We start from the raw sequence: 26667 nt of genomic DNA on the forward strand, positions 1-26667 counted from the left end.
ACAATTTTTTAATCCTTAGTAAAATTCTCAATACCAATATCAAGGACCTCACGCCATATAGCAGAACAAAATATTTGGTTTTATAAATCATGCACAGCTGATTCTGTCCCAACAATGTGCTTGGCTGCATTGTCAACAGGTTGAAAATAGTTGGGAATCGAGAAAAAACATTTAGCCACTTAGAAAATGGTGGGCGGCACGGTGGCACAGTGGTTAGCACTGCTGCCTCACAGCGCCTGAGACCCGGGTTCAATTCCCGACTCAGGCGACTGACTGTGTGGAGTTTGCATGTTCTCCCCGTGTCTGCGTGGGTTTCCTCCGGGCGCTCCCGTTTCCTCCCACAGTCCAAAGATGTGCGGGTCAGGTGAATTGGCCATGCTAAATTGCCCGTAGTGTTAGGTAACGGGTAAATGTAGGGGTATGGGTAGGTTGCGCTTCAGCGGGTCGGTGTGGACTTGTTGGGCCGAAGAGCCTGTTTCCACACTGTAAGTAATCTAATCTAATCTAAAACAAATATTAGCTGAAGAGAGCCCAGAAAAACTTAGTATTTCAAAAGCTTCACATCTGTAATGAAAATAATGCCAGCTTTTCTATAATTTGCCCTTAAGAGACTTTTCATTATATAAAATTATGGTCACTGGAAACACATGCTTTAGACTTGGAAGGGAAAGCACGCTTTAAAAAATTGCCATAAATGGAACTAGCCTGATGATCTTAAACTGGCAAGGGTTAGTTTTAACTCCAGTTTGAAAACAGCGAATGACCTGTTCATCCAGAAGTGGCAGCAGGAAGTGTTCTGCCAATTTCCGTGCTGTGCCCTATCAATATGTTACAAGATAGCCTCATGGAGTTCAGTATCATTGCATTTGATTCTTCCCCCTACCCCCTTCAAAGGTGGAGGAACACAGTTGCTTCCATTTCCATGCTCTCCTTGCTCATTTACTCCTGCGGCTGATTTTAATGGGAACCAGCCTCCAGAAAAAGTGATTAACAGTGGGTTTGCTCTGAAAATCAGAGATGCAAAGTTCAAATAAAACTGGAGAGAAGTCCCAAAACCAGACCCAGCACCCAAACTTTTCACTGGGATGTTGGCGTGGGGATGTTAAGAGGGAAAAATAGGAATGGCTTGCTTTTTGCACATCTGTGGTGTGGTTCACAGAGGCAACTGCATGTGTTATTATGCAGCTGTCTTCAAACATATTCAGTTTTGCTGGGAATGTTTCAGTTGTAACTTGTGGGCTTTGCACAAGGAGGTCGAAAGCTGCCGGAATTATTTTGGCAAAGTTAGGGTGCCCTTTGGGAGAAGCCGTGTCCTTTTATAAAAAGGTATGTAAAGAAATTGATACTTATTGCAACATTCCGGCTGTCAAGGGAACGGTCAACATTTCAGGGAAACTATTAAGCTGTCAAGGCTATTAAATCTCCTGCCACTTAATGTTTTGGAAACAAAAGCTTAAGAACTTATTTCATTGCAGCTTGGGTGGCTGACATCTATCAATGGTAGTTGTTGGTTTGAGTTGGCATAGAGGGCGGAGAGTCAAAGTACGATGATGGTAGGACTTTGGAATGGTACTGTTGGCATCATACTGTACAGGGCCAAAGAGATTTGGGTGGAAGGGAATAGGTATGGCAGGTCTAACTCCATCACCCACCACCTGTATTAAAGAATATTAACGATAGTTTGAAATGTGCAGTTTGTCATTGCTGCAGGATATTCTCCAATTCTTTGTTCAGAATAATATGAAGCACAGACTAAATTGTCATCTTACTTAAATTGCACTGCCTTTTCAATTAAACTGTTAGTTAATTAAAATTTTAGATTGGCTAATGATGGTTTTAAGAATTTGAGGTAAGTACTTTACAGTATTATTCATATTTACAGTGAAGAGTTGAAATTCTTCTTCTCTGGAAGGCATTATTTACTCAACCATAGTTTCATTAAGACACCCTTAATTGTTAACTGGAATGATTGGAAGATTGGATGATAATTGATTAGAACATTGGGCAATTGAAGTCATTAATGGATCAGTTTTTGTTAGATTTGCCTGTATCACCTTCTGAAAGGAAATAACATCACACTACAACACAACCTAAAAGCTCTTTAAGCTACACGCTGTTATGAGGTAACTATCAGGTCATGTTACTCTTGCGCATACAGTATCAAGTTAATCCCTCAGCTATGTTAAGTTTGCATGTATATAGAACCACTACTTACAAAGAGCATTGTCATGTCAGTAAAATGTCACTGTTGTTAGCAAGTTGTGTTATAATGCTAGTTCAGGGGGATCCAAGATGGCGGCGACCCAGCAAGTCTGAGTCGACAGTGCTCCTCCCAAGACTTGGGCAAAGTGGGTCACCCAGCCCCACCACACTCACCAAATCTTTAAAATAGCTGTTTAATTTAATTAGTTGTTTAGTATTGAATTTAAACAATTTAATCTTCAGTAAAAATGACTAAAGGGAAAGGAGCCCGCAGCTCTCAGCAAGCAGGAACCTCTCCCCCACCCTCTCCAGCTGCAGCAGAGGCGTCCGCAGCCGGCCCGGGGGACTTACCTACAGTAGCGAGCCTCGTGGAAATCATCTCCAAACTGGATGCGAAGATCGATGCTTTTATTGAAGAATCCCGAAGTCGATTGGACTCACTCTCGGCCGCGCTGCAAAAGCACGACCGAGACATTAAGGAAATCAAGCGCTGAGTCAGAGGGTTGGAGCTAAAGGCCGCGACCTCCGAAACTACAGCGCAATCGGCCGTTGATCAGGTCCGGACTCTTGAAATATTCATTTGCTGGGCCTTCCCAAACGGGAAGAGGAAGACCAGCTTACAGCGTTCCTTGAACAGTGGCTGCCACAGCTGTTAAATCTGGAGGCTGGATCAGGCCAGCTAAGGGTGGAATGAGCCTACCAGGTCGCAATACGCGGGCCTGGCTCGAACCAGCGCCCCCGCCCGGTCCTGTTCCGGCTGCAGAGCTATAAGGAGAGGCAGATACTCCTAGAAGCCTCTAGAAATCTTGGAAAAGATTCCCAAGCTATGATCTATAAAGGATCCAAAGATCATGTTATTCCAGGACCTTTCCCCAGCTCTAGTCCGAAAGAGGAAGGCATTCGATGAAGCGAAGAAGTGTTTAAGGGACTTAAATATTCAGTACTCCTTATGCTACCCAGTGACGCTATGCTGTGTATAGGATCCGTGTATAACTTTGGATTGCCGGAAAAGGCTAAGGAATTTTTGGACTCTCTTAGATAAATTGTAAGAGATAATTGATGTTGGTTTGCCTTCCCCCCCCACTCTGGTTTATATCCCACCCCCCCCTTTTCTTTTTTTACCTTACTGTTTAATATTATCTTGGGGGTTGGGGGAGAGGGATTTATTTATTGTTCTCTACTTAACGATATATATATTAGGCCGGGGGGGGTCTAGTCAATGTTGGTGGGGGGAGGTGGTTACCTTATTCTATTTTACCTCTGTTTCTAGGAGCGAGGTTGTTTTCCCTTGTTATTTTGTATTATTATATTTAATTATTACTTGTTGAGGTTGTAATTTTATAGTTATATATGTTTATACATGGTATTAACATTACCAAATATATCCAGGTGTTGGTGTGGATGGGGAGGGGTGGGGGTAGGGTGCTCACTGTTAACTCTTGCTCTGTAGTATATTTGAATTTTCCTCATCCTATTGAGGAGCGCCTGGGTCAAGGGTGGGGCACTGGTTGGGAGAGGATACGATGGACCTTTGGAAAGGAAGTGATATCCCCTGGAAACAAGGGAGAAAATCTCCATTTAAATACATTTTATATTTTTTAATTTAGAAATAGTTTTTTATAATACTGTTGTGAGGGTATTAGAGAGCCTTTATTTTTGTGAATTTTATATGCCCTATGCTCGGGATGTTCTGGATAGGGTTTCCCCTCCTGAGGGGTCTCAGATTTGCCTGGACGATTATGGTTGATCAGTCGATTAAGTGGTGCACCTGGAATGTCAAGGGGAGTAATTCGCCAGTCAAAAGGAAGAAAATATCATCAAATCTCAAGAAAGAAAGGGTTGATATAGCTCTCCTACAGGAGACACACTTGTTGGATAAAGAACACTTGAAATTACGACAGGGTGGATTTGATCAGGCCTTTTTTTCTTCTTTTAGCTCAAAAAGCAGAGGAATTGTTATTCTTATTCGGAAGAATTTCCCTTTCAAAATCCTAAAACAGATAAAAGACGAATCTGGATGATATATTCTGAATTAAGCCCTTATAAATGGAGAGGAATATGGGATTTTAAATTTGTATTGCCCCCCCTGCACATCCTTTTAAATTTATAACGGAAGCCTTCTCAAAATTGACGGCTCTTGGTGCCTGTCATACAATTATAGGGGGAGACTTTAATTGTACTATGGATCCGGAAATAGATAGGATTCCCAAGAGTACTGCAGGAGTATCTCCCAGATTTAGACAATTGATGGATCTGAACAAAGAATTAGGATTAGTAGATGTGTGGAGATGCCTTCATCCGCAGAGATTTTTCTTTTTACTCCAACCCACATAAATGTCATACCAGAATTGATATGTTTTTTGCCCCCTCAATTTTTTTAAATTCCATATCATCCTGTAAAATAGGCAGTATAGCAATTTCTGATCACACTGCTGTATATATGGATATCAAGGCAAGGAACAATGGGACATCCCCTCGGCATTGGCGTATGGACCCCTTCCTGATGAAAGATAGTAAATTTGTAAAGTACTTCTCTCAAGAATTTAAAACTTTTTCAGAAATTAACTTAGGTACGGCTAGCAACCCAATGATGTGGGAGACCATCAAAGCTTATGCGCAAGGTTTGATCATCTCATACTCAGCGACCCAGAAAAAAGTAAAGGGAGAACAACAGCGTCTGCTCGAAGCTCGCTTAAAAGCGGCTGAAACAGCATACGCTGATAGACCTTCTATTATCAAATTGCAAAGGAATACCACCCTTAGGACAGCTCTAAACACCACGCTTACCCAAACGGCTAAGAGAGAAATATTATTTGCAAAACAAAGGTTATATGAATTTGGCGACAAACCGGGTAGATACTGCGCATTTCTTGCAAAGAAAACAAAAGGCCCCTCAAACTATCACGTCTATGAAGGAAAGTACGGGTATTTTGACTCATGATCATAAAAGGATTAACGCAATCTTTAGAAAATTTTATTCTGATTTATATAAATCGCAGGATTGTGAAGACAGGACTAGGAGGAAGCACCCATTTTTTAAAAATTTGACCTTACCGGACCTAACTCCGGAACAGGTATCGGTCTTAAATGCTTCCCTAACAGTCCAAGAAATACTTGACACAATCAGGCAACTTCAGAGCGGCAAGGCACCTGGCCCAGATGGCTTTCAAGCTGAATTCTATAAAGAATTTACAGGAATATTGGCTGGCCCACTTATGGACATGTATAACTACGCATACAATCAGGGCTGTCTCCCGCCTTCGTTGAAAGAGGCAAATATCTCTCTTATCCTTAAAAAAGGAAAGGACCCAGAAGACTGCGTGTCATACAGAACAATATCCTTGCTAAATGTAGATTTTAAAATCCTTCCTAAACTGTTAGTATTGAGACTAGAAAGGGTACTGCCACATATCATAAAGGAGGATCAGACGGGGTTTATTAAGGGCCGTAGATCATCCAATAATATTAGAAGGGTTTTGAATATGATTCAAGCCTGCCATCAGGGAAAGATACCAGGAGTAGTAGTCTCATTAGACACGGAAAAGGCATTCGATAGGGTTGAATGGTCATATTTGTTTTACACATTGTAAAGGTTTGGCATTGGAAAGGTGTTCACCAAATGGGTCTCAACATTGTATAGTGATCCCAAAGCAGTTGTGGTTACCAATGGATTAGGTTCAGATAGCTTCAGTGTGGATAGGGGCTGCCGTCAGGGATGTCCTCTCTCGCCATTGTTATTTACGCTAATAATTGAACCACTAGCAGAAGCTATACAGGCTGATCCTAATATAATGGCCACGAGGATTGGTACAGGTGAACATAAAATTACCCTTTATGCAGATGATGTTCTTCTATTCCTCAGTAATCCTCTGATGTCCGTGCCTCGCTTAATCCAAGTTATTAATACATTTAGTGCATTCTCAGGCTATAAAATTAATTCCTCAAAATTGGGTGGCCTTGCTATGATATCTCACTTAGTGGACGGATCCCACTTTCCCTTTTGGTGGTCCCTAGAGGGTTTCTTATATTTAGACATTTTTATTGCCCCAGTATTTGGTCAGTTATACAAGGCTAACTTTGTGCATTTACTGGAAAGGATAAGGCAGGACCTCCAGCGATGGGGAGACCTTCCAATTTTCTGGCTGGGTAGAATAGCACTAATTAAAATGAATGTCCTGCTCCGTCTCCTATACCTTATGAGAATGCTTCCACTGATGCTGCCGAGGCTGGCACTACGTAAATTATATGGCTGGTTGGGTTCCTTTATCTGGAATCATAGATGGCCCCTCATTAAGCTGAAGAAGCTACAACTTCCACAGGCAAGGGGAGGATTGGACTTCACAGATTTTAGGAAATATCAGTTAAGTTCCCTATTAAGTTACATAGCTGATTGGGTCTTGTCTGACCCGCAATCAATCTGGCTGGACATCGAGGCTTCTCAAGTAAAATGCCCACTTATTAACCTTTTATTTTCAGACAAGAGGAAAATCATTACGGATCACTGTAAAAACCCTATAATACTAAACACAATTAAAGCTTGGAATATAATGCAGCAAAATGAGGGCAACTCACATAAAACATCCCCTTATGCTCCGATTGTGGGAGCATGGGGATTTCAGCCGGGGTTTACAGATGCCACTTTTAAACTCTGGAGATCCAGGGGTATCTCATGTCTAGGGGACCTATTTAAAGAAGGGGTCCTGATGTCTTTTGAACAGCTGCATCACCGAGACCTCTTTCGATACTTCCAAATTCGAGATTATATACAGAAGACGACTACATTATTAGATAGTCTTTATAAATCAGATAGAGAATATAGAGTGCTAAGACCAACGGGGGTATCTTCCGTCAGTACTATTTATCATTTACTACAAGAAGTATCGGGAGATGTGGACAATCTGCTTAAAACATGGGATCAGGATTTGAGACTAGAAATCTCTATAGAAACATGGAATGACATTTAGGAAAACGCTAAAAGAATCACCATCTGCAACAGAACTCAGGCTATCCAGCTGAAGATACTTCATAGGGCCCATTTAGCACCGGATCGATTGGCAAAATTTAAGGCAGGAGCATCTCCAATGCGTCCCAAATGTAAAATAGAGATGGGCACTCTTGTACATTGAGGTAAAAACAATGACTGCAGATGCTGGAAACCAGATTCTGGATCAGTGGTGCTTGAAGAGCACAGCAGTTCAGGCAGCATCCAATGAGCAGCGAAATCGACATTTCGGGCTCTTGTACATTGTCTTTGGACCTGTCATAAGATCCATAGATACTGGACTAAAGTAGCAAGTACCCTGACAGAAACTTTAGGAACGGAAATTAAAGTGGACCCTGTATCTCTCCTTTTGGGCTTTTCGAACTTACCCTCCCTGAATATGCATGGGAAGGCATTATTTTCTATTCTCTCTTTCTGTGCAAGGAAAAATATTTTGGTAAACTGGGTGGCTGAGGGCCGCCCGGACTTTCAAATTGGCACAGATTAATTATGGAATGTATTCCCCTTGACATCCTTACAGAAAAACCGAAATATGGCAGCCCTTCTTGAATTTATATAAATACAGATATTTCGGCCATCCTAACAAGGGCTTTTATTTAATTGAGATTGCGAACCTGGCTGGTCCGGGGCCCCTTGAGAGAGGAATCCCGCACGAATACGGGTTTTGTTACATTTGATGTTAACACATTCCGAGCATATATCTCACTATCCAATTTCTGTATTATCTGTTGTTTTTTTTTCTCTTATTTGAATAATGTAAGAGACTTAATTATACACTCTGGTTAGTTGTAGGTTAGATTAGTAGTTAGTTGAGTTTTTTTTCTCTCGGTATTTTCCTTTTGTTAAATTTTGGTTATTATTTATTTAAGATTTAGTTGTATATCAATGTTTGTACTTGAGAGTTTTGTTTTTTTTGTAAACTTGTAAAAATGTTAAATTTCCAATAAAAATAACTATTAAAAAAAATGCTAGTTCAGTTCAACCTACTGTTACCATCATGTCACTCAGACATGAAACCTGGTGTCTATGCTGACAGTTCATAAAAGGCTGAAAAATCAGTAAATTACTCTACCAGCGTATTTGCAAGACAGAAGTTTTGAAGCCCTCAATATATTACAATCAAGTCAACGTGCCCAACCATATTTGTGGATAGGGGATTCTCAATTTAATTGTGTACATTCAGATATGCAGTCAACTTTATCGAGTCAATGGTGTCACAGATCCATATCAACATACCTCATCTCAACAACCTCTTGCCTACTTTCATCGTATTTCCTTTTCCAGTCAGCTGCTTCTCTTTCCTGAGCAACAATCTGGAACAATGAGAGGAAGCATACATCAGTGTAGAGCCATATGAGAAAAGATTCAGAACATATATTTTAGGTTAAAATGAAAGTTGAAGTTATGGCATAGAACCAAGCTAAAGAGGGTCAAGAAATAAACAACACATAAATAAAAGCTTCAAACAAAGCTAAGACAAAATAACTTCAGAGATGGTTCAGATTTTCTTTTGTAAATTCGTTAAAAATATAAAAACAATGTTTGATGAAAGAGTTTATTGAAACAACATCTATCTAGCAGATATGTACAGACACAGAAATACACCCACACTCTCACAAAAGATTACTCCAAATTGAATGAGCTACCTCTTCCCTGGCTGTTCTCAGAGCAGAATCCAAATCTCTTTGACTGTAATGATGTCCATCTGCTTGAGCGTCATCAACCTCACCGTCACCAGTCCGAGAGTACAGTACACCTTTTGTGATGGGAGTGTCCATTGATGGTGTACTGTCCCTTTGCTGCAAGAAAATGCAAATACAAAACATACAACCCAGTTCACTTGAGTGACATATACCAGTTGTGACTTAAAAGCTGAGAAGAAACAAAGTACTGCCTCACAAGGTCAAACTTCCTGAACATTCTGTTAATCACCGAATGTTTAAATTAACATTGGGTCAAAGTGCCATTTAATGTTGTTGCTGAACTCTTTTGCATTACATTAGTATTAGAAAGCATGATTGGAAATGCATAATAGCTGTCTGAAATCACATTGCAGGAAGAGTGTAAACTTCAAGTTCATCCAATTGGAATCAGAGTCAAGTGGTTGCAGAAGTTATCTGCAAGAACAGTGGCCTCTAATGGTTAAATGGGGATAAAATGAAGCACCGCGACATACCTGTATTTCATCCTATTGGCATATTTGTTGAATAAATTTAAAAATGGAATAATTTGTACTTATAAATGCAACTTTTTGCACCTGTTATCTTAAATGTTTACTGCTGAATTGTCAACGATCGAGCAATACTTACTAATATCAGCAGATGCTTGTTTATTTGAGTAAGCAAGAAAGACTTGAAAGAAATGTGGCACAAGACCATTTTGCAATTGCTTTAGAATATAGTTTAGAATTAATTGCAATCTAATGGGAAATATTAAAACCTTTCGGTATCAAATACACTTTGTTTAACTTTTCTACATAACAATTCGGGCAATGGCATTTCCTGCTTTCTATTTTTGCTGCAAAACTTAAGTGCACAGAAACAATTGTTTTGCAGTCTCAAGTTACATCTATGATCTATTTCCAAAATGATGTCTTTTTAAACAGCTGTGAAGTTGTCCTGGGGCGGGGGAGTCCTAGGTAGCCACATCTGGACCACTCCATCCCTTTCTGGTCATCAAGCTTCAGAAAATTTTGGAAGATCATGAGAAAGACAGACAGGAGATTTACCACAATGGCTCCAGGGATGGGGGTTTTAGCTCTAAATTAAGTTGAAGAAGCTGAGTCTGTTCTTTGATCAAAAGAGATCGAAAAGAGATTTAATAGAGTTGTGTAAGATTTTGCCAGATTTGGATAAGATGGCCAAGGTAAAAGTATTCTGATGAGCTGATGATACAAAGACTAAGGGATGCAGATTTAAAGTTTTGAGCATGAGATACAGTGGGGATATGAGGATGGTAATGCTCATGCCTACAAAAGTGGTGAAAGCAATGATGATCAATGATTACATAAAGAAATTAGATGGGCACTTGAAGGAAATAAACTTGAAGCACTTCTGGAATAGAGCAGAAGAATGAACGTATTGAGATTACAAAAAAACCAGCATTACAAAAAACCAATGGAATATCCTCCTTTTGTGCCACAAATAACTTTATGATTCTTTGAAAAGTAAGACAATTACAATGTTGGGAAGCATATAAAGATTGCTTGGCAATTCAAAATCCATGAATGAAGCAAATCTGAATATATAATCATTGTGTCCAAGTAAATCATATCCAACTTTTGTGAAATAAAAAGTTTACAAGAAAGATGAAGAATTATTCCAGGTTAGTCCAGGCAGGATGCAACATCAAACATTAGTATTTGACAATTTCTGAATTTATGAAGACAACACAACAACAGAGACAGTGCCTTATCTTTGATTTCACCTCAAAGCCATGAAACTCAATACAGGTGTGAAAACTGAATTACAAATGAAATGGGAAAAGAAGTTATGGAAGAAAATGTGACTCCTCTGCCTACCTCTGCTAAATATTGTGTACTAAATCCATTTTCAGATAAAGAGTTCAATTAGAAACAGAGAAATGACACCACAACTAGGAAGACTTTAGTAACACAAGATTGTTCTTTGTTTTTGGGAGGGAGCATTACCGAATAATAATGACATGAGAAGTCAACATGAAGGCAAATGTGAGAGAAAGAAATTTGGGCAATCAAATATTTCACTTCATAACAGACAAAAGAGAGGAAAATTAACTCTGACATAACATATTCAACTACTCATCCTATAATTAATTAGAATGGCTTAGAAAATGAAAACAAAATCAAGTTAAAGGTGTCTGCATGAAGCCTTACAGTCCTTTGGCATTTACTTTGACAAATAGAAACAGAACAAATTAAACAATATTAAAGGTTTGTCTTCTGTTATTGTCACTTGAAGTACCATGATGGAGAATGATGTCTTTAGTTTGTATCAGTCTTCATGATCAATCATAGAAGATCATAGAATCCCGACAGTGTGGAAAAAGGCCATTCGGCTCATTGAGTCAACACCAACTTTCCAAAGAGCATCACACTCTGATCTAATTCCTTATCCTATCCCAATAACCACGCATTTCTCATGGCTACTCCAACCAGCCTACACATCTCAGAACACTACGGACAACTAGCTAACCTGCACATCTTTGGACTGTGGGAGGAAATCAGAGCACCTGGCTAAAACCCACAAAGACATGAGAATGTGCAAACTCCACAGAGATAGTGATCAACCCTGGGGCACAATTATTTAGAATATATATTATTAACTTGGATAACAGAACTGAATGTTTGACAGCAAAGTTTACAGATGACACAAGTAGTAAGAATGACACAAAAAGAGTCTACAGAGAGTTATAGAGGGTTGAGTGGGTAAAAAAATTATCAGCTGAAAAATAATGTAGGAAAATGTGATGTTATCCAATTTGGCAAGAAAATAGAAGGACTGAAAATAATTTGAACATGGAAAGACTGCAGAAAACTGCAGCACAGAGGGAGTTGGAGATCCTGTTGCATGAATCAATAAAAGCTAGCATCCAAGTCCAGCAGCACTAGGGAAGGCAAATGGATTTTTGGCTTTTATTTCAAGCTAGAGAGCATAAACATAGGGAGGTCTTAGTAAATCTATCATCATAACACTGCTGGAATACTGTGAACAGTTTTGTCTCTGAGCTAAAAGGTGGCAATCCAGACAAGGTTCATGAGCTTGATCCTAGGTGAGGAGAAATTTTCTTGTGAGTAGAGGTTGAGTATGTTGGGCCTCTACTCATTGGAGTTTCGGAGAATGAAACATATTAGATTTTCAGGGGGCTTGATAGAGTAATAGAATAAGTTGAGAGAACTTGTTTCCTGACAACCCAAGGGTATAATCTCAGTTTAAGGGATCACCCATATAAGACAGAGCTAAGGTGGATTTTCTTTTTATCTCTGGTGTAGTCAATTTCTGGGATTCTTCACTGCAGACAGTTGTTGAAGCTGGCTCAAGGCTGAGAAAGATAAAACTTTTAATTGATAGGAGAATTAAGAGTTATGGCAATACAACATAGAATTGAAGATTATGAGACCAGCCATGATCTCATTGAATGGTGAAGTGGACTTGATGGGCTCAATAGCTTTCTTATGCTTCTATCTGTTATAGTTTTAAAGGTCTTATAATTGCTGCTTTTTCCATCCATATATCCATACAAGGTACAAGGTGCGTGATTATTGAAATGCAACAATTTTAACCCCAATAATTCCTTGAGCTTTGTACGAAAAAAATTGATGTTTAATTTTTAACCAAACAAATCTTGATTCCTTATATTAGGTACTGCCCTTTGAATCAATCTGATTTTGCACATTTTCCACAAATTAATCCAAACCCTCAGATGGCATCACATGAAGAATTCCAACATGAAATTTAAACAAATAACAACAAAAGCAAAACTAAAACTTTTTTTTATATTTTAACAAAATTACTACAATCTTGTGTGTTTGAAATAATATTCAGCTATCTAATATTTTGGAGCTAAAGTACTTGTTAAGAAATATTTAGTGTGACCTCTACTGTAACTCCAGATGAAGTCTGCATTGTAACCATTTTCAAAATTCAAACATTTGTACTATATACAGTTTGTGTATCAAAATAGTTATTATTTCCACATACTGTAAAATTTGTGATATTATTGTACAATTTTACAAAACAGATATTAAATGGTGGGGATAGATCCTAATCTAACTCTTACTTGTAAGCATGAACCAAAATTGGCCCATTGTCTTCGGGCTGTACTCCTCCCTCTGATCTGTGAGCATGGAGACAAGTGAAAGAAACTGGAAAAAGTAACATGATAACTAAACCTTCAACAAACTAGGATAATAACTGAACCTCAGTAATTCCTAATGTGTAAAAATATAATTTTGACTTAATTTACATTTCATTCTGAATCAAATGTTAACCAGTCAGAGGAAGAAAGCATCAACTTCTGCCACATTTGAGGTGAATTCTTAAAAATGAAATGACTTCTGAAAAGATAACTCAGTCTAGTGTTTTTTCAATGTTATCCTTTTCCATACTTTTAAAAAAGAATAAGCAACTATGAGCGTGATAGCACGGAACATTCAATTACTTCCATCAGCAAATTCTAAATTTGGCTTAAAAGAAAAAAAAACATTGTATTTCTCATATATTGGATCAGCATGTAAATCACTGATTTAATCATCTAGTTCTTTGTTGATTACACATTCTAATGAATATAGTGGAGTTTTGTTTTTATATTGAGCTATCAGTGGAACAGAATATAACTACGTCACCATTCTAAGAGGCTTTGGCCACAAGATTTGGCTGCATAATTTTTGGCAGGTGTAAAATGGTGTATTTCTGGACATCTTTTTGGTAAGGAGATTAGCCTGAGTGCACAAGATATTTGCAGTATCATTAGTCATTATGGATCACTGATTTGATGACTGGTGATACTATTTTCAATAACATGAATACTCCAATTAATGCTCTTTCTGAAATCTTCATACATGAGATCAGTAGCAGGAAAGGCCCCCACCAATGGTGACAAAGCATTATTAATGGTTTTCAAAGTAATTGCTTATTGATTTCTACTAGTTTTTGCTCTGTCCGTAGAAGTGTTTGATAGTATGTACTGCTATTTAGAATTGCTGATATCTACAGGGTGTGGTGTGATGGAATACTGTGGTTTTAGTTTTAACAATTCTCTCCGGGCTATTTACTCCTAACTACAGGAAACCATAATTTGTATCCCCTTAGCCTGCAGCACGATAAGCTGAATAAGCAGAGGTGACACAAAACAGGACATGCCATGGACAAAAAGGGAGACCCCCAAAGGCAAAAAAAAATCTCAGCAGAAGGTCACTACCTTCCAGAATTATTCTTTTACTTTATTATCAGCAGGAAAGAATGCAGGGAGAGAACACTGCTTCACTAAGGAGATGCTCACTGAAATCTGCTACCAGCTACAGTCCAAACTACAGCTTCAGATTAAGATGAGGACAGAATTGCCCCTGGCTGTGAAAATGACTGTGGCCATAAACGTGGATATGTTGGGTTCCTACCAAATTCGAACAGGCAATATTTTGCAATATTTCTGGGTTCATCATTAACTGTTACATAAAGGCAGTTGACGGAGGTTCTGCATTCTTTCTTGCCAGAGTGCAAGGTGCAAAGCACCATAAACTGCATATCTTTGTGGATGCAACTTGTAAATTTAGAGATGTTCACAACCAGATGAAAAGTCATTCTCTCTTTGTGTGATCATACTTGTACCAGTGAATATCTGACATCTTGGTAGTGGTGTGATGCACTATTTCCATATCAATCTACTTTACCAATAATACTTGAGCCATTGTGAGAAACAAAAGCTATAGATCTACAATAAGAGCTATTTGCTGATTGTGGCTTATTGCACAACTTAGGCACATGTAGGCAGCATATAATGAAAGCCATGCTACCACAACAAAACACCTTTGAGCACATTATTGTGCTGCTGAAGCCACCTTCCCTGAACTGCTCTAGAGGAGCTCTGCTGGACCCAGTTTGTGTTACGATTCATCTTAGTGTGCCACAGTCACAGAACTTCACCATAATAACGGCACAACCCTAATCAGCACTCATACAGCAAGCAATTGAGGACAGGGAGGAGGTAACCAATATCCTCCCCTTTTAGACTAGGCTGATGGTGAGCTCATCCAACTACATGTAAACGCCAATTTCCCAACAGTTATAATCCTATCTTTGCTCTGGTACTTGTTATTACAGTGCCTGCTTGGCTCCAATCATGAAATAAAATCAAACCACAAAACAGACATTTAAAATGACATGCATGAATCAAAACCATCCATTTAAAATTTGTCTAACCACCTATACATTTTCCTTTCGTGCCTGATTTCTATTAAATTTCGCCTGTCCTACATTTCCTGCACAATGCTAACCAGTGGTGGCTGAATGGCTGTTGACGTTCAGTGATGACCTTGCACAATGATCTTATCGGCCAGAGCTGCACAACATCCGGCACCAGATTTCCTAACCTCGGCATAGGCAGCACCAGTTTGAACTGGTTGGCTGATGGGAACAGCAAGGGCTTGTGGGATGGCAACCGTGAAAAGACAAATGCTGTGCACAATGGTGTCATCGCTACTCCCCAACAGCAGTGCTCCAGCCATCCCAGCAATGTGCAGGAGTGTAGAATGCTTTATTGCTGTGAGACCCTGTATGCCCTTTTCTACACTGGTATTCACAGCTACGATCTGGTTGCTTTCACAAGTATTCAACTAAAGTTGGCTTCCACCATCCATGCTGAAGAAGATGGGCTCCAAGATATAGTCCTGTTTCAAGTTGGAATCTATATTCTTCCAAGTTCTTTGGCTCAGGTTTGGAGGGCTGAAGGGCCTGTTTCTGGGCTGTAAATTTTCTTTGTTCTTTGTATGACAGTGACCATTGCAGTCTTTCTGGAAGATTTGCCAATGCAGAAAGCATTTCAGTTTGCATGCTCAGATATTTTTCTGTAGGCTACAGCAATGAATTCCTCATCCATGTCTTCTGCAGCAGTACTCATATATGTGATCTGGTTCGCTGGCATCTATGGTTTTCTCCCCTGGCAATGTGTCCTGCTGCACTACATGTAGCTCCCATCCAATATAATTAGTTAAGGTATGCACATTTCCAGTATCTAGGCTTAAGGCTGGGGGTGAGGAAGTGAATGATGGTTTTTCTTCTTCATCACTATCTTCCTGCTTTGCCACCACTACCTAGACAGATTGCAATTCTTGGACATCTTAGAGGAGAAAGACACATGGCTGGGGCTGTAGTGAGACGTCAGGGTTTGAAAATGAGAATAGATTCAGGAGTAAGAAAACGTTTCAGTCTCTCCACTGGCTAACAGACTCAGTCATGATCACTCCATTGAGTGTAATCGACATCTTCTCAAGTCTTTTTTTACATTTTCACTGTATTACAATTTTGTTCAGATTAAATTAAGGTAACCCTGCACAAATGAGATTCAACCTACATTTTTGATTTCTATACCAGTATGTTAGCAAATTTGTAGCATCAGACACGATGGCCGTTTTGTTTTGACTTACTCACATTCCTACTTATTCCCTAATCTCACTATCAGCCAAATTAATGTTTGCATCACTGTTAAAGAGTCAGAGATGTACAACATGGAAACAGACCCTTCGGTCCAACCCATCCATGCCAACCAGATATCCCAACCCAATCTAGTCCCACCTGCCAGCACCCGGCCCATATCCCTCCAAACTCTTCCTATTCAAATACTCATCCAAACCCCTCTTAAATGTTGCAATTGTACCAGCCTTCACCACTTCCTCTGGCAGCTCATTCCATACATGCACCAACCTCTGTGTGAAAAAGTTGCCCTTCAGGTCTCTTTTATATCTTTCCCCTCTCACCCTAAACCTATGCCCTCTAGTTCTGGGCTTTGTGATCCCAGGGAAAAGACTTTGCCTATTTATCCTGTCCATGCCCCTCATAATTTTGTAAACCTCTATAAGGTCACCCCTCAGCCTTCGATGCTCCAGGGAAAACAGCTCCAGCCTGTTCAGCCTCTCCCTATAGCTCAAATCCTCCAAACCCAGCAACATCCTTGTAAATCTTTTCTGAACCCTTTCAAGTTTCACAACATCTTTCTGATAGGAAGACGACCAGAATTGCACGCAATATTCCAACAGCGGCCTAACCAATGTTCTGTATAGCTACAACATGATCTCCCAACTTCTGTACTCAATACTCTGACCAATAAAGGAAAGCATACCAAACACCTTCTTCACTATCCTATCTACCTGCAACTCCACTTTCAAGGAGCTATGACCCTGCACTCCAAGGTCTCTTTGTTCAGCAACATTCTCTAGGACCTTACCATTAAGTGTATAAGTCTTGCTAAGATTTGCTTTCCCAAAATGCAGCACCTTGCATTTATCTGAATTAAACTCCATCTGCCAGTTCTCTGCCCATTGACCCATCTGGTCAAGATCCTGTTGTAATCTGAGGTAACCCTCTTTGCTGTCCACAATACCTCCAATTTTGGGTTCATCTGCAAACTTACTAACTGCACCTCTTACACTTGCATCCAAATTATTTATATAAATGACAATGAGTAGAGGATCCAGCACTGATCCTTGTGGCACTCCACTGGTCACAGGCCCCCAGTCTGAAAAACAACCCTCCACCACCACCCTCTATCTTCTATCTTTGAGCCAGTTTGGTATCCAAATGCCTAGTTCTCCCTGTATTCCGTGAGATCTAACCTTGCTAATCAGTCTCCATGGGAAACCTTGTTGAACGTTTTACTGAAGTCCAAATAGATCACATCCACCGCTCTGCCCTCATCAATCCTCTTTGTTACTTCTTCAAAAAGTATGCTCCACGCACAAAGCCATGTTGACTATCCCTAATCAGTCATTGCCTTTCCAAATACATGTACATCCTGGCCCTCAGGATTCCCTCCAACAACTTGCCCACCACCGAGGTCAGACTCACTGGTCTATAGTTCCCTGGCTTGTCCTTACCATCCTTCTTAAACAGTGGCACCACGTTTGCCAACCTCCAGTCTTCTGGCACCTCACCTGTGACTATCGATGATACAAATATCTCAGCAAGAGGCCCAGCAATCACTTCTCTAGCTTCCCACAGAGTTCTAGGGTACACTTGATCAGGTCCTGGGGATTTATTCACCTTTATGCGTTTCAAGACATCAAGCACTTACTCTTCTGTAATTTGGACATTTTGAAAGGTGTCATCATCTATTTCCCTACATTCTATATCTTCCATGTCCTTTTCCACAGCAAATACTGATGCAAAATACTTGTTTAGTATCTCCTCCATTTTCTACAGCTCCACACAAAGGCCGCCTTGCTGATCTTTGAGGGGCCCTATTCTCTCCTTAGTTACCATTTTGTCCTTAATATATTTGTAAAAACCCTTTGGATTCTCCTTAATTCTATTTGCCAAAGCTATCTCATGTCCCCTTTTTGCCCTCCTGATTTCCCTCTTAAGTGTACTCCTACTGCCTTTATATTCTTCTAAGGATTCATTCGATCTATCCTGTCTATACCTTACATATGGTTCCTTCTTTGTCTTGACCAAACCCTCAATTTCTTTAGTCATCCAGCATTCCCTAGACCTACCAACCTTTCCTTCCACCCTAACAGGAATATACTTTCTCTGGATTCTTGTTATCACATTTCTGAAGGCTTCCCATTTTTCAGCCGTACCTCTACCTGCAAATATCTGCCCCAAATCAGCTTTCAAAAGTTATTGCCTAATATCATCAAAATTGGCTTTTAGACAATAGGTGCAGGAGTAGGCCATTCAGCCCTTCGAGCCTGCACCGCCATTCAATATGATCATGACTGATCACTCCTTATTAGTATCCTGTTCCTGCCTTATCTCCATAACCCTTGATTCCACTATCTTTGAGAGCACTATCCAACTCTTTCTTAAATGAATCCAGAGACTGGGCCTCCACTGCCCTCTGAGGCAGAGCATTCCACACAGCCACCACTCTCTGGGTGAAGAAGTTTCTTCTCATCTGTCCTAAATGGTCTACCCCGTATTTTTAAGCTACGTCCTCTGGTTCGGCACTCACCCATCAGCGGAAACATGTTTCCTGCTGCCAGAGTGTCCATTTTTCCGATTTAGAACTTCACCTTTTAGATCTGGTCTATCCTTTTCCATCACTATTTAAAAACTAATAGAATTATGGTCTCTGGCCCCAAAGTGCTCCCCACTGACACTTAAGTCACCAGCCCTACCTTATTTCCCAAGAGTAGGTCAAGTTTTACACCTTCTCTAGTAGGTACATCCACATACATAATCAGAAAATTTTCTTGAAAAAAAACTTAAATTCTTCTCCATTTAAACCCTTAACACTATGGCAGTCCTAGTCAATGTTGAAAAGTTAAAATCCCCTACCATAACTACTCTATTATTCTTACAGATAGCTGAGTTCTCCTTACAAATTTGTTTCTCGATTTCCTTCTGACTATTAGGTGGTCTATAATACAATCCCAATAAGGTGATCATCCCTTTCTTATTTCTCGGTTACACCCAAATAACTTCCCTGGGTGAATTTCCAGGAATACCCTCCCTCAGCACAGCTGTAATTCTATCCCTTATCAAAAATGCCACTCCCCCTCCTCTCTTGCGTCCCTTTCTATCCTTCCTGTAGCACTTGTATCCTGGAACATTATGCTGCCAGTCCTGCCCATCCCCGAGCCACATTTCTGTAATTGCTATGATATCTCAGTCTCATGTTCCTAACCATGCTCTGAGTTCATCTGCCTTCCCTGTTAGGCCCCTTGCATTGAAATAAATGCAGTTTAATTTATTAGTCCTACCTTGTCCCTGCCTGCCCTAACTGTTTGACTCGCTTCAATTCTCAACTGTATCAGTCTCGGATTGACCTCTTTTCTCACTATCTCCCTGGATCCCAACACCACACCCCCACCTTACTAGTTTAAATCCTTCTGAGCAGCTCCAGCAAATTTTCCAGCCAATATATTAGTTCCCTCCAATTCAGATGCAAACCATCCTTCTTGTACAGGTAACTTCTACCCCAAAAATGTGAATCCATCGCCCATACACCAGCTCCTCAGCCATGCATTTATCTGCTCTATCCTCCTATTCATGCTCTCACTATCTCGTAACACCGGGAGTAATCCAGATATTACTATTCTTGAGGACCTTCTTTTTACATTTTTAATCACCCTTCAGAATCGTAATCTTTCCCCTTCCTGTGTCATTGGTTCCAATGTGGACAATAAATTCTTGCTGGCCCCTCTCCCCAAGAGAACATTCTGCACCCTCTCAGAGACATCCTTGATCCTGGCATGAGGGAAGCAACACAACATTCTGTTTTTTTGCTGCTGACCACAGAAACGTCTGTCTATACCTCGGACTAGAGCATCCCCTAACACAATTGATATCTTGGAATCTGACGTACCCCTTGTTGCATTAGAGCCAGTCTCAATACCAAAAACTTGGTTGTTCATGCTACGTTCCCCAAAGAATTCATCCCTCCCCTACATTTTCCAAAACAGCATACTTGTTGAATGGGTATAGCCACAAAAGACTCTGCACAACCGGCTACCTCTCTTACATTTCTTGGAGTTAACCCACCTATGTGACTGTATCTGAGAATTTCCTCCCTTTCTATAACTGCCATCTGTCACATATCATTGTTGTTGCAAATTCCTCATTGCCCACATCTGACAAGAAGCACATATCACTCTACTAAAGGTTATTTTTGCTCCTTCACAATCTACAGACCCAGAAAATAACACCGTCTTATTCCTCTACAAACACTACCCCAGGTTAAATTAATAGTTATGGCTGATATTAATCAAGAGACATATCTCCAAAAACATATAATCAAGAAAGAACCCACTCTACTCACTACTGCAGACTTTCTGTAAGTCACACTTAAAACAACAATACACTTATCTGCCTCTGTGCTGTGAACTTCATCCAACAGTTCCTCCAAGATCAGTTGTGAATTTCGCTGTTTGTTAATTTTCCCAGACGCACTCCGATATCAGCGATATATGAACTCAAACAGCAAAGGCAGTGTCAGTTTCTTTCTCTCTTTCTCTCCTGCACGGACCTCACCATGTGCTTCCTTTGACTGTTAAACTGCTGTTGTTTTGACTTATTTTTTCCCCAAAGTTCCAAAACAATGCAACAGCATATAAAACAGTAATTGCTGCACCTAGAATTCGAGGAAATCACCTCCAACACCAAAAATACCTCAAAAAAAAGATGCAGCTGTTACAGCCAGAAATTTTTCCCGTCCTCCATCTTCTTCAACTAGTTTAGATATCTTCACTTGTTAGCTCTACTCTGCTTTCATTTAAACAAAATAGTGAACAGCTAGCTATGCTAACGAGTCAAGATCCCTTCATTTTTGACAAGAGCGCTCATCAGTCATCATTACAAATAAATTGGCCTTAGCAACAAAAAAAGCATCTAAGATTGATTCTATGCATTTTAACAAAGTTCAGGAAAGAGTGTCACTGGACCCGAAACATTGAATCTGCTTTCTCTCCATAGATGCAGACAGACCCGCTGAGTTTCTCCAGCAATTTGTTTTTGTTTCAGATTTCCAGCATCAGGTTTTTTTTTAAAGTTTATTTTTTCTCTTCAATGCTCTCGCAAATAGCTCCTCATAATTTGAATTCTACACAGGTTTAATTTGCTCCCAGCATGCAAATGGATCCAGGAATGAAGAATGATGCAAAATGAAGTGCAGCCACCTTATTAAGCATAACCTTATACTATGATCCCCAAACATCTGACATAGACAGAATGTAGTGTACACAGACCAGAACTTTCGAATGAGTTGTGTGTGATGGCTGTAGTTCTGTGCTTCAGCAAGCATTCATCCTCAACCTTCAAAATCTCGCATGATCTGAAAAATCTACAGCGAGACCTTGTTTTTAATTCATTTAAAATCTGTCTGAAGAAGGAACTTAAAAAATTGAAAACAAATGGAGAAACAACACATTTGCCAATTTTCAGCAGTCCACTTGGCAAAAACAACCAGATGATTTTTTAAAAAACACATTCAGCCAAACTAAAGCATGTTTAAGTCTGATCTCATACAAGAATGAAATTTCAATTGAAAACCCAGGACTAATTTACTGAAACCCAAACCAGCCATGGAACAGATTCAAAACATTAATTGCTGGGGTGCCTCACATAAAAATATTTTTTCTTGCTGTGACGTTAAACAAATCATTCCTTTTTCTTTGAGGGTTTATTGCTAAACTAGTTTCTCATGACAAGGATTGAAATAAAATATTTTTGAATGAAAGGAAATGTGTTTGGTTGAATTTTGACCTGATTTGGAAGGATATTGCTGACAATTGGTCATTGTACATATTATGTTTGAACTTACAGAATGGGAGAGTGATGGAGGTGCCTTGCATATGAAATTTCAGCAGTATTGGATATATATTTGAAAGTGATGAATTTAGAAGAGTACAGAAGTAGGGCTGGGGAAGGTGGGACCTGTACATGAATGACGGGTTTCATCTGAACTGGAGGGGCACAAATGTCCTGGGTGGGAGATTTGTTCATGTGGTTCAGGAGAGTTTAAACTAGTTTGGCAAGGGGGTGGGATCCAGAGCTACATATCCGAGAGGGGAACAGTTGTAGATGGGGCAGTGATAGGATGAGGTGAATCTATCGGGAAGGTTTTTCACGTGATGAAATAAAGGGATTGGTTAAAGTGTGTCTGCTTTAATGCACGGAGTGTCAGAAATAAGGGTGAAGAACTTAGAGCATGGATCAGTACTTGGGACTATGATGTTGTGGCCATAACAGAGATGTGGTTCCACAGGGGCAGGAATGGTTGCTAGATGTTCCAGGATTTAGAACGTTTAAGAAGGACAGGAAGGGTGGAAAAAGAGGAGGGGGTATAGAATTGCTCATCAGAGAGTGCATCATAGCTATAGAAATAAAGGTTGTCGAGGAGGGTTCATCTACTGAGACAGTATGGGTGGAAGTTAGGAACAGCAAGGGAGCAGCCACCTCATTGGGGGTTTTCTACAGACCCCCTAATAGCAGTAGAGAGATTGAATGTTTAAGGGCGGCACGGTGGCACAGTGGTTAGCATTGCTGCCTCACAGCACCAGGGACCTGGGTTCAATTCCCGCCTCAGGCGACTGACTGTGTGGAGTTTGCACGTTCTCCCCGTGTCTGCGTGGGTTTCCTCCGGGTGCTCCGGTTTCCTCCCACAGTCCAAAAATGTGCGGGTCAGGTGAATTGGCTATGCTAAATTGCTCGTAGTGTTAGGTAAGGGGTATGGGTGGGTTGCGCTTCGGCGGGTCGGTGTGGACTTGTTGGGCCGAAGGGCCTGTTTCCACACTGTAAGTAATCTAATCAGAAAGGCCGGCAGATTTTGGAAAAATGCAGACGTTGCAGGGTTGTTGTTATGGGTGACTTCCAACTTTCCCAATATTGACTGGAACCTCCTTAGTGCAGATGGTTTGGATGGAGCCATTTTTGTCAGGTGTGTTCAGGAGGGTTTCCTTACTCAGTATGTAGACAGGCCGACCAGGGGAGAGGCCATTTTGAATTTGGTGCCTGACAATGAGTCAGGACAGGTATCAGATCTCATGATGGGAGAACACTTTGGTGACAGTGACCACAACTGCCTCACATTTACCATAGCCTTGGAGAGGGAAAGGAGGAAAGGAGCAGTTACGAAGGGAAGATATTTAATCGGGGAAAGGGAAATTATGATACTATCAGACAGGAATTGGGAGCAATTGTTCCACAGAAAGGGCATAACAGATAGATAGAGACTGTTTAAGGCGCAGTTGTTACAAGTGATGCACAAATTTGTTCCTCTGAGACAGACAAGAACGGGCAAGATTAAGGAGCCTTGGATGACGAGAACAGAGGAGCTTCTCAGCTAAAGAAAGAAGGCAGCTTACATAAGGTAGAGAAAGCAAGGATCTAGCACAGCTTTAGAGGATTATAAACTTACTAGAAAGGAGCTCAGAAGTGGACAGAGGAGAGCCAGGAGGGAGCACGAAAAAGGCTTGGCAGGAAGGATTAGGGAGAACCCAAAGGTATTTTACTCAGATGTGAGGAATAAGAGAATGATCAGGGAGAAGGTCTGGCCAGTCAGGGATAGTATAGGGAACTTGTGCGTGGTGTCTGAGCAGATAGGGGAAGCCCTAAATGAGTTTTTTGTTTCAGTTTTCACTAAGCAAAGGGACCTTGCTGTGAATGAGAACTTTGAGGAGCTGGGAAACAGGCTTGAACAGATCAAGATTGATGATGTTGATGTGCTGGAAATTTTGGCAAACTTTAAGACTGATATATCCCCAGGATCAGACCAGATTTATCCTGGGTTGCTAAGCTGCTGGCGAAGATCTTTGCTTCCTCACTTTCCATGGAAGTCGTACCAGAGGATTGCAGGGAGGCAACTGTTGTTCCTCTTTTCAATAGGGAAATCCATGGCAATTACAGACCAGTCAGTTTTAATTCTGTGGTCAGCAAGGTTTTGGAAAGAATTCTGAGGGATAAGATTTGTGACTATTTGGAAAAGCATAAGGTGATTAAAGGCAGTCAGCATGACTTTAGGAGGCGCAGGTCATGCCTCACAAATTTTATTGAGTTCTTTGAGGAGGTGACGAGACAGATCGATGAAGGATGTGGTGTATGTGGATTTCAGCAAGTCATTTGATAAGGTTCCTCATGGTAGGCTCATTCAAAGTCAGGAGGTATGGGAAACATGGAGATTTGGCTATTTGGATTCAGAATTGGTTGGCTGACAGAAGGCAGAGTGTGGTTGCAGATGGAAAGTATTCCGTCTGGAGGTCAGTGGTAAGTGGTGTCCTGCAGGGCTCTGTTCTTGGACCTCTGCTCTTTGTAGTCTTTATAAATGACTTGGATGAGGAGGTTGAGGGTAGGTTAGTAAACTTGCAGATGACACAAAGGTTGGAGGTGCCGTTGATAGTATTGAGGGCTATTGCAGGCTGCAGTGCGACATAGACAGGATGCAGAGCTGGACTGAGAAATGGCAGATGGAGTTCAACCTGGATAAGTGCAAAGTTATTTTGGAAGGTTGAACTTGAATGCTGAATATAGGATAAAAGATAGGATTCTTGGCAGTGTGGAGGAACAGACGGATCTTGGTGTTCAAGTGCATAGATCCCTCAAAGTTGCCACCCAAGTGGATAGGGTTGTAAAGAAAGCATATGGTGTTTTGGCTTTCATTAACAGGGTCTTGCTGAAGCTCTACAAGACCCTGATGAGACCAAACTTGGAATATTATGTCCAGTTCTGGTCGCCCTATTAAAGGAAAGGTACAGAGACTTTGGAGAGGGTGCAAAGAAGGTTTACCAGGATGCTGCCTGGGCTGGAGGGCTTGTCTTACAAAGAGAGGTTGATTAAGCTCTGACCTTTCTCTCTGGAGAGAAAGAGGAAAGAGGAAGAGAGGTGACCGGATCGAGGTATACAAGGTAATAAGAGACATGGATAGAGTCAATAGCCAGAGACTTATCCCAGGGCAGGATTGACTGGCACAAGGGGTCATAGTTTTAAGATATTAGGAAGAAGGTATAGAGGAGATGTCAGAGGTAGGTTCTTTACGCTTCTTACGAGAGTTGAGAATGCATAGAATGCGTTGCCAGTGGTGGTGGTGGAAAGAGAGTCATTAGGGACATTTAAGCGACTGCTGGACATGCACATGGTCAGCAGTGAATTGAGAGGTGCGTAGATTAGGTTATTTCATTTTACATTAAGATTAATCCTCGGCACAACATCATAGGCTGAAGGGCCTGTTCTGTGCTGTATTTTTCCTAATGGGACTAGCTGGGTGCTCCTTTGGGAAATGGGTACAATGGGTAGTAGGGCATCCTTCAATACTGTGAAATTGAATGATTCTACAATTCTAAATCCTGAGTCATGTTTGAGCTGCACTCAATCAACCAAGTACAGAGTATTTCATCATAAACCTGTCAGCATATTTGAGGGAACTTGGAAGTAAACTAGACACCTCTCCAAGTACTGTTGAAACTCCACACTATGAACTTATGAAACAAACAGTAATTGAATTACTTAATTCAGCACCATTGGTATCAATTAATGTTAATTGTGTTACACATCGAGAACCAAAATTATGAAAATTCTTATAACAGTTATTGGAGTCCAGAACTAAACTGCATAAGTATAGGGTGACAGGGGAAAGGTTTAAAAGAGACCCAAGGTGCAATTTTTTCACGCAGAGTGTGGTGCATGTATGGAATTAACTGCCAGAGGAAGTAGTAGAGGCTGATAAAATTACAGCATTTAAAAGACATCAGGATGGTTATATGAATACCATGGATTTAGATGGATATGGGAGAAGTGCTGGCAAACAGGACTGGATTAATTTCTGATATCTGGTCAGCGTGGATGAGTTGGACCAAAGGGTCTGTTTCCATGTTGTATGTCTCTGACTCTTAATTGGCAATCTTTTTCATCTGATGTATTTGAACATTCGTTAGAACAGATGTTTTCATCACAACCGATAAATTGTATTAAACATAGGAATGCAAAGTCAGTCATAAATTTACCATGCGTGACAATCATGTATTTATTGTTCATTAGTTCACAAATTGCCTAAGTTGGCTGATAGATGAGCTTCTTAGCCAGAGGACATTGATGTTTCCATCCCAGAAAATAAGCACTGGTTCCATTTCAGCAGTTTCTTCATGTTAGTGCCTTGTCCTGAGGAAGAGGTGTTCCTGCACCTCAGAGTATTGGAGCATTATGGAGTAATTATGCATTTAATATTACTTTGCCTCAGATTCTGCCCCAAGAAAAAATGTGCTGAATAGGGGTGGCACAGTGGCTCCGTGGTTAGCACTGCTGCCTTACAGTACCAGGGACCCGGGTTCAATTCCCGCCTCA

General features: G+C 40.5%; 1 protein-coding gene across 8 annotated transcripts in view; it reads right to left on the minus strand.

Annotated features, from left to right (window-relative positions):
* The window catches only part of tacc2 (transforming, acidic coiled-coil containing protein 2), a 269026-nt gene that overhangs the window by 23244 nt on the left and 219115 nt on the right, over positions 1 to 26667 (minus strand). For 6 of the 8 annotated variants that reach the window (XM_060842045.1, XM_060842046.1, XM_060842047.1 and 3 more), the window contains 3 exons: positions 12962 to 13018; positions 8851 to 9003; positions 8441 to 8517 (listed from right to left, as the gene is read on the minus strand). In XM_060842045.1, the coding sequence (XP_060698028.1) occupies positions 8441 to 8517; positions 8851 to 9003; positions 12962 to 13018 (287 nt within the window). The remainder of the gene's footprint in view (positions 1 to 8440; positions 8518 to 8850; positions 9004 to 12961; positions 13019 to 26667) is intronic. The other 2 variants (XM_060842048.1, XM_060842044.1) reach the window with 1 other exon arrangement.

Source organism: Hemiscyllium ocellatum, chromosome 22, assembly GCF_020745735.1.
Source record: "Hemiscyllium ocellatum isolate sHemOce1 chromosome 22, sHemOce1.pat.X.cur, whole genome shotgun sequence".
NCBI classification, from domain to species: Eukaryota; Metazoa; Chordata; class Chondrichthyes; order Orectolobiformes; family Hemiscylliidae; genus Hemiscyllium; species Hemiscyllium ocellatum.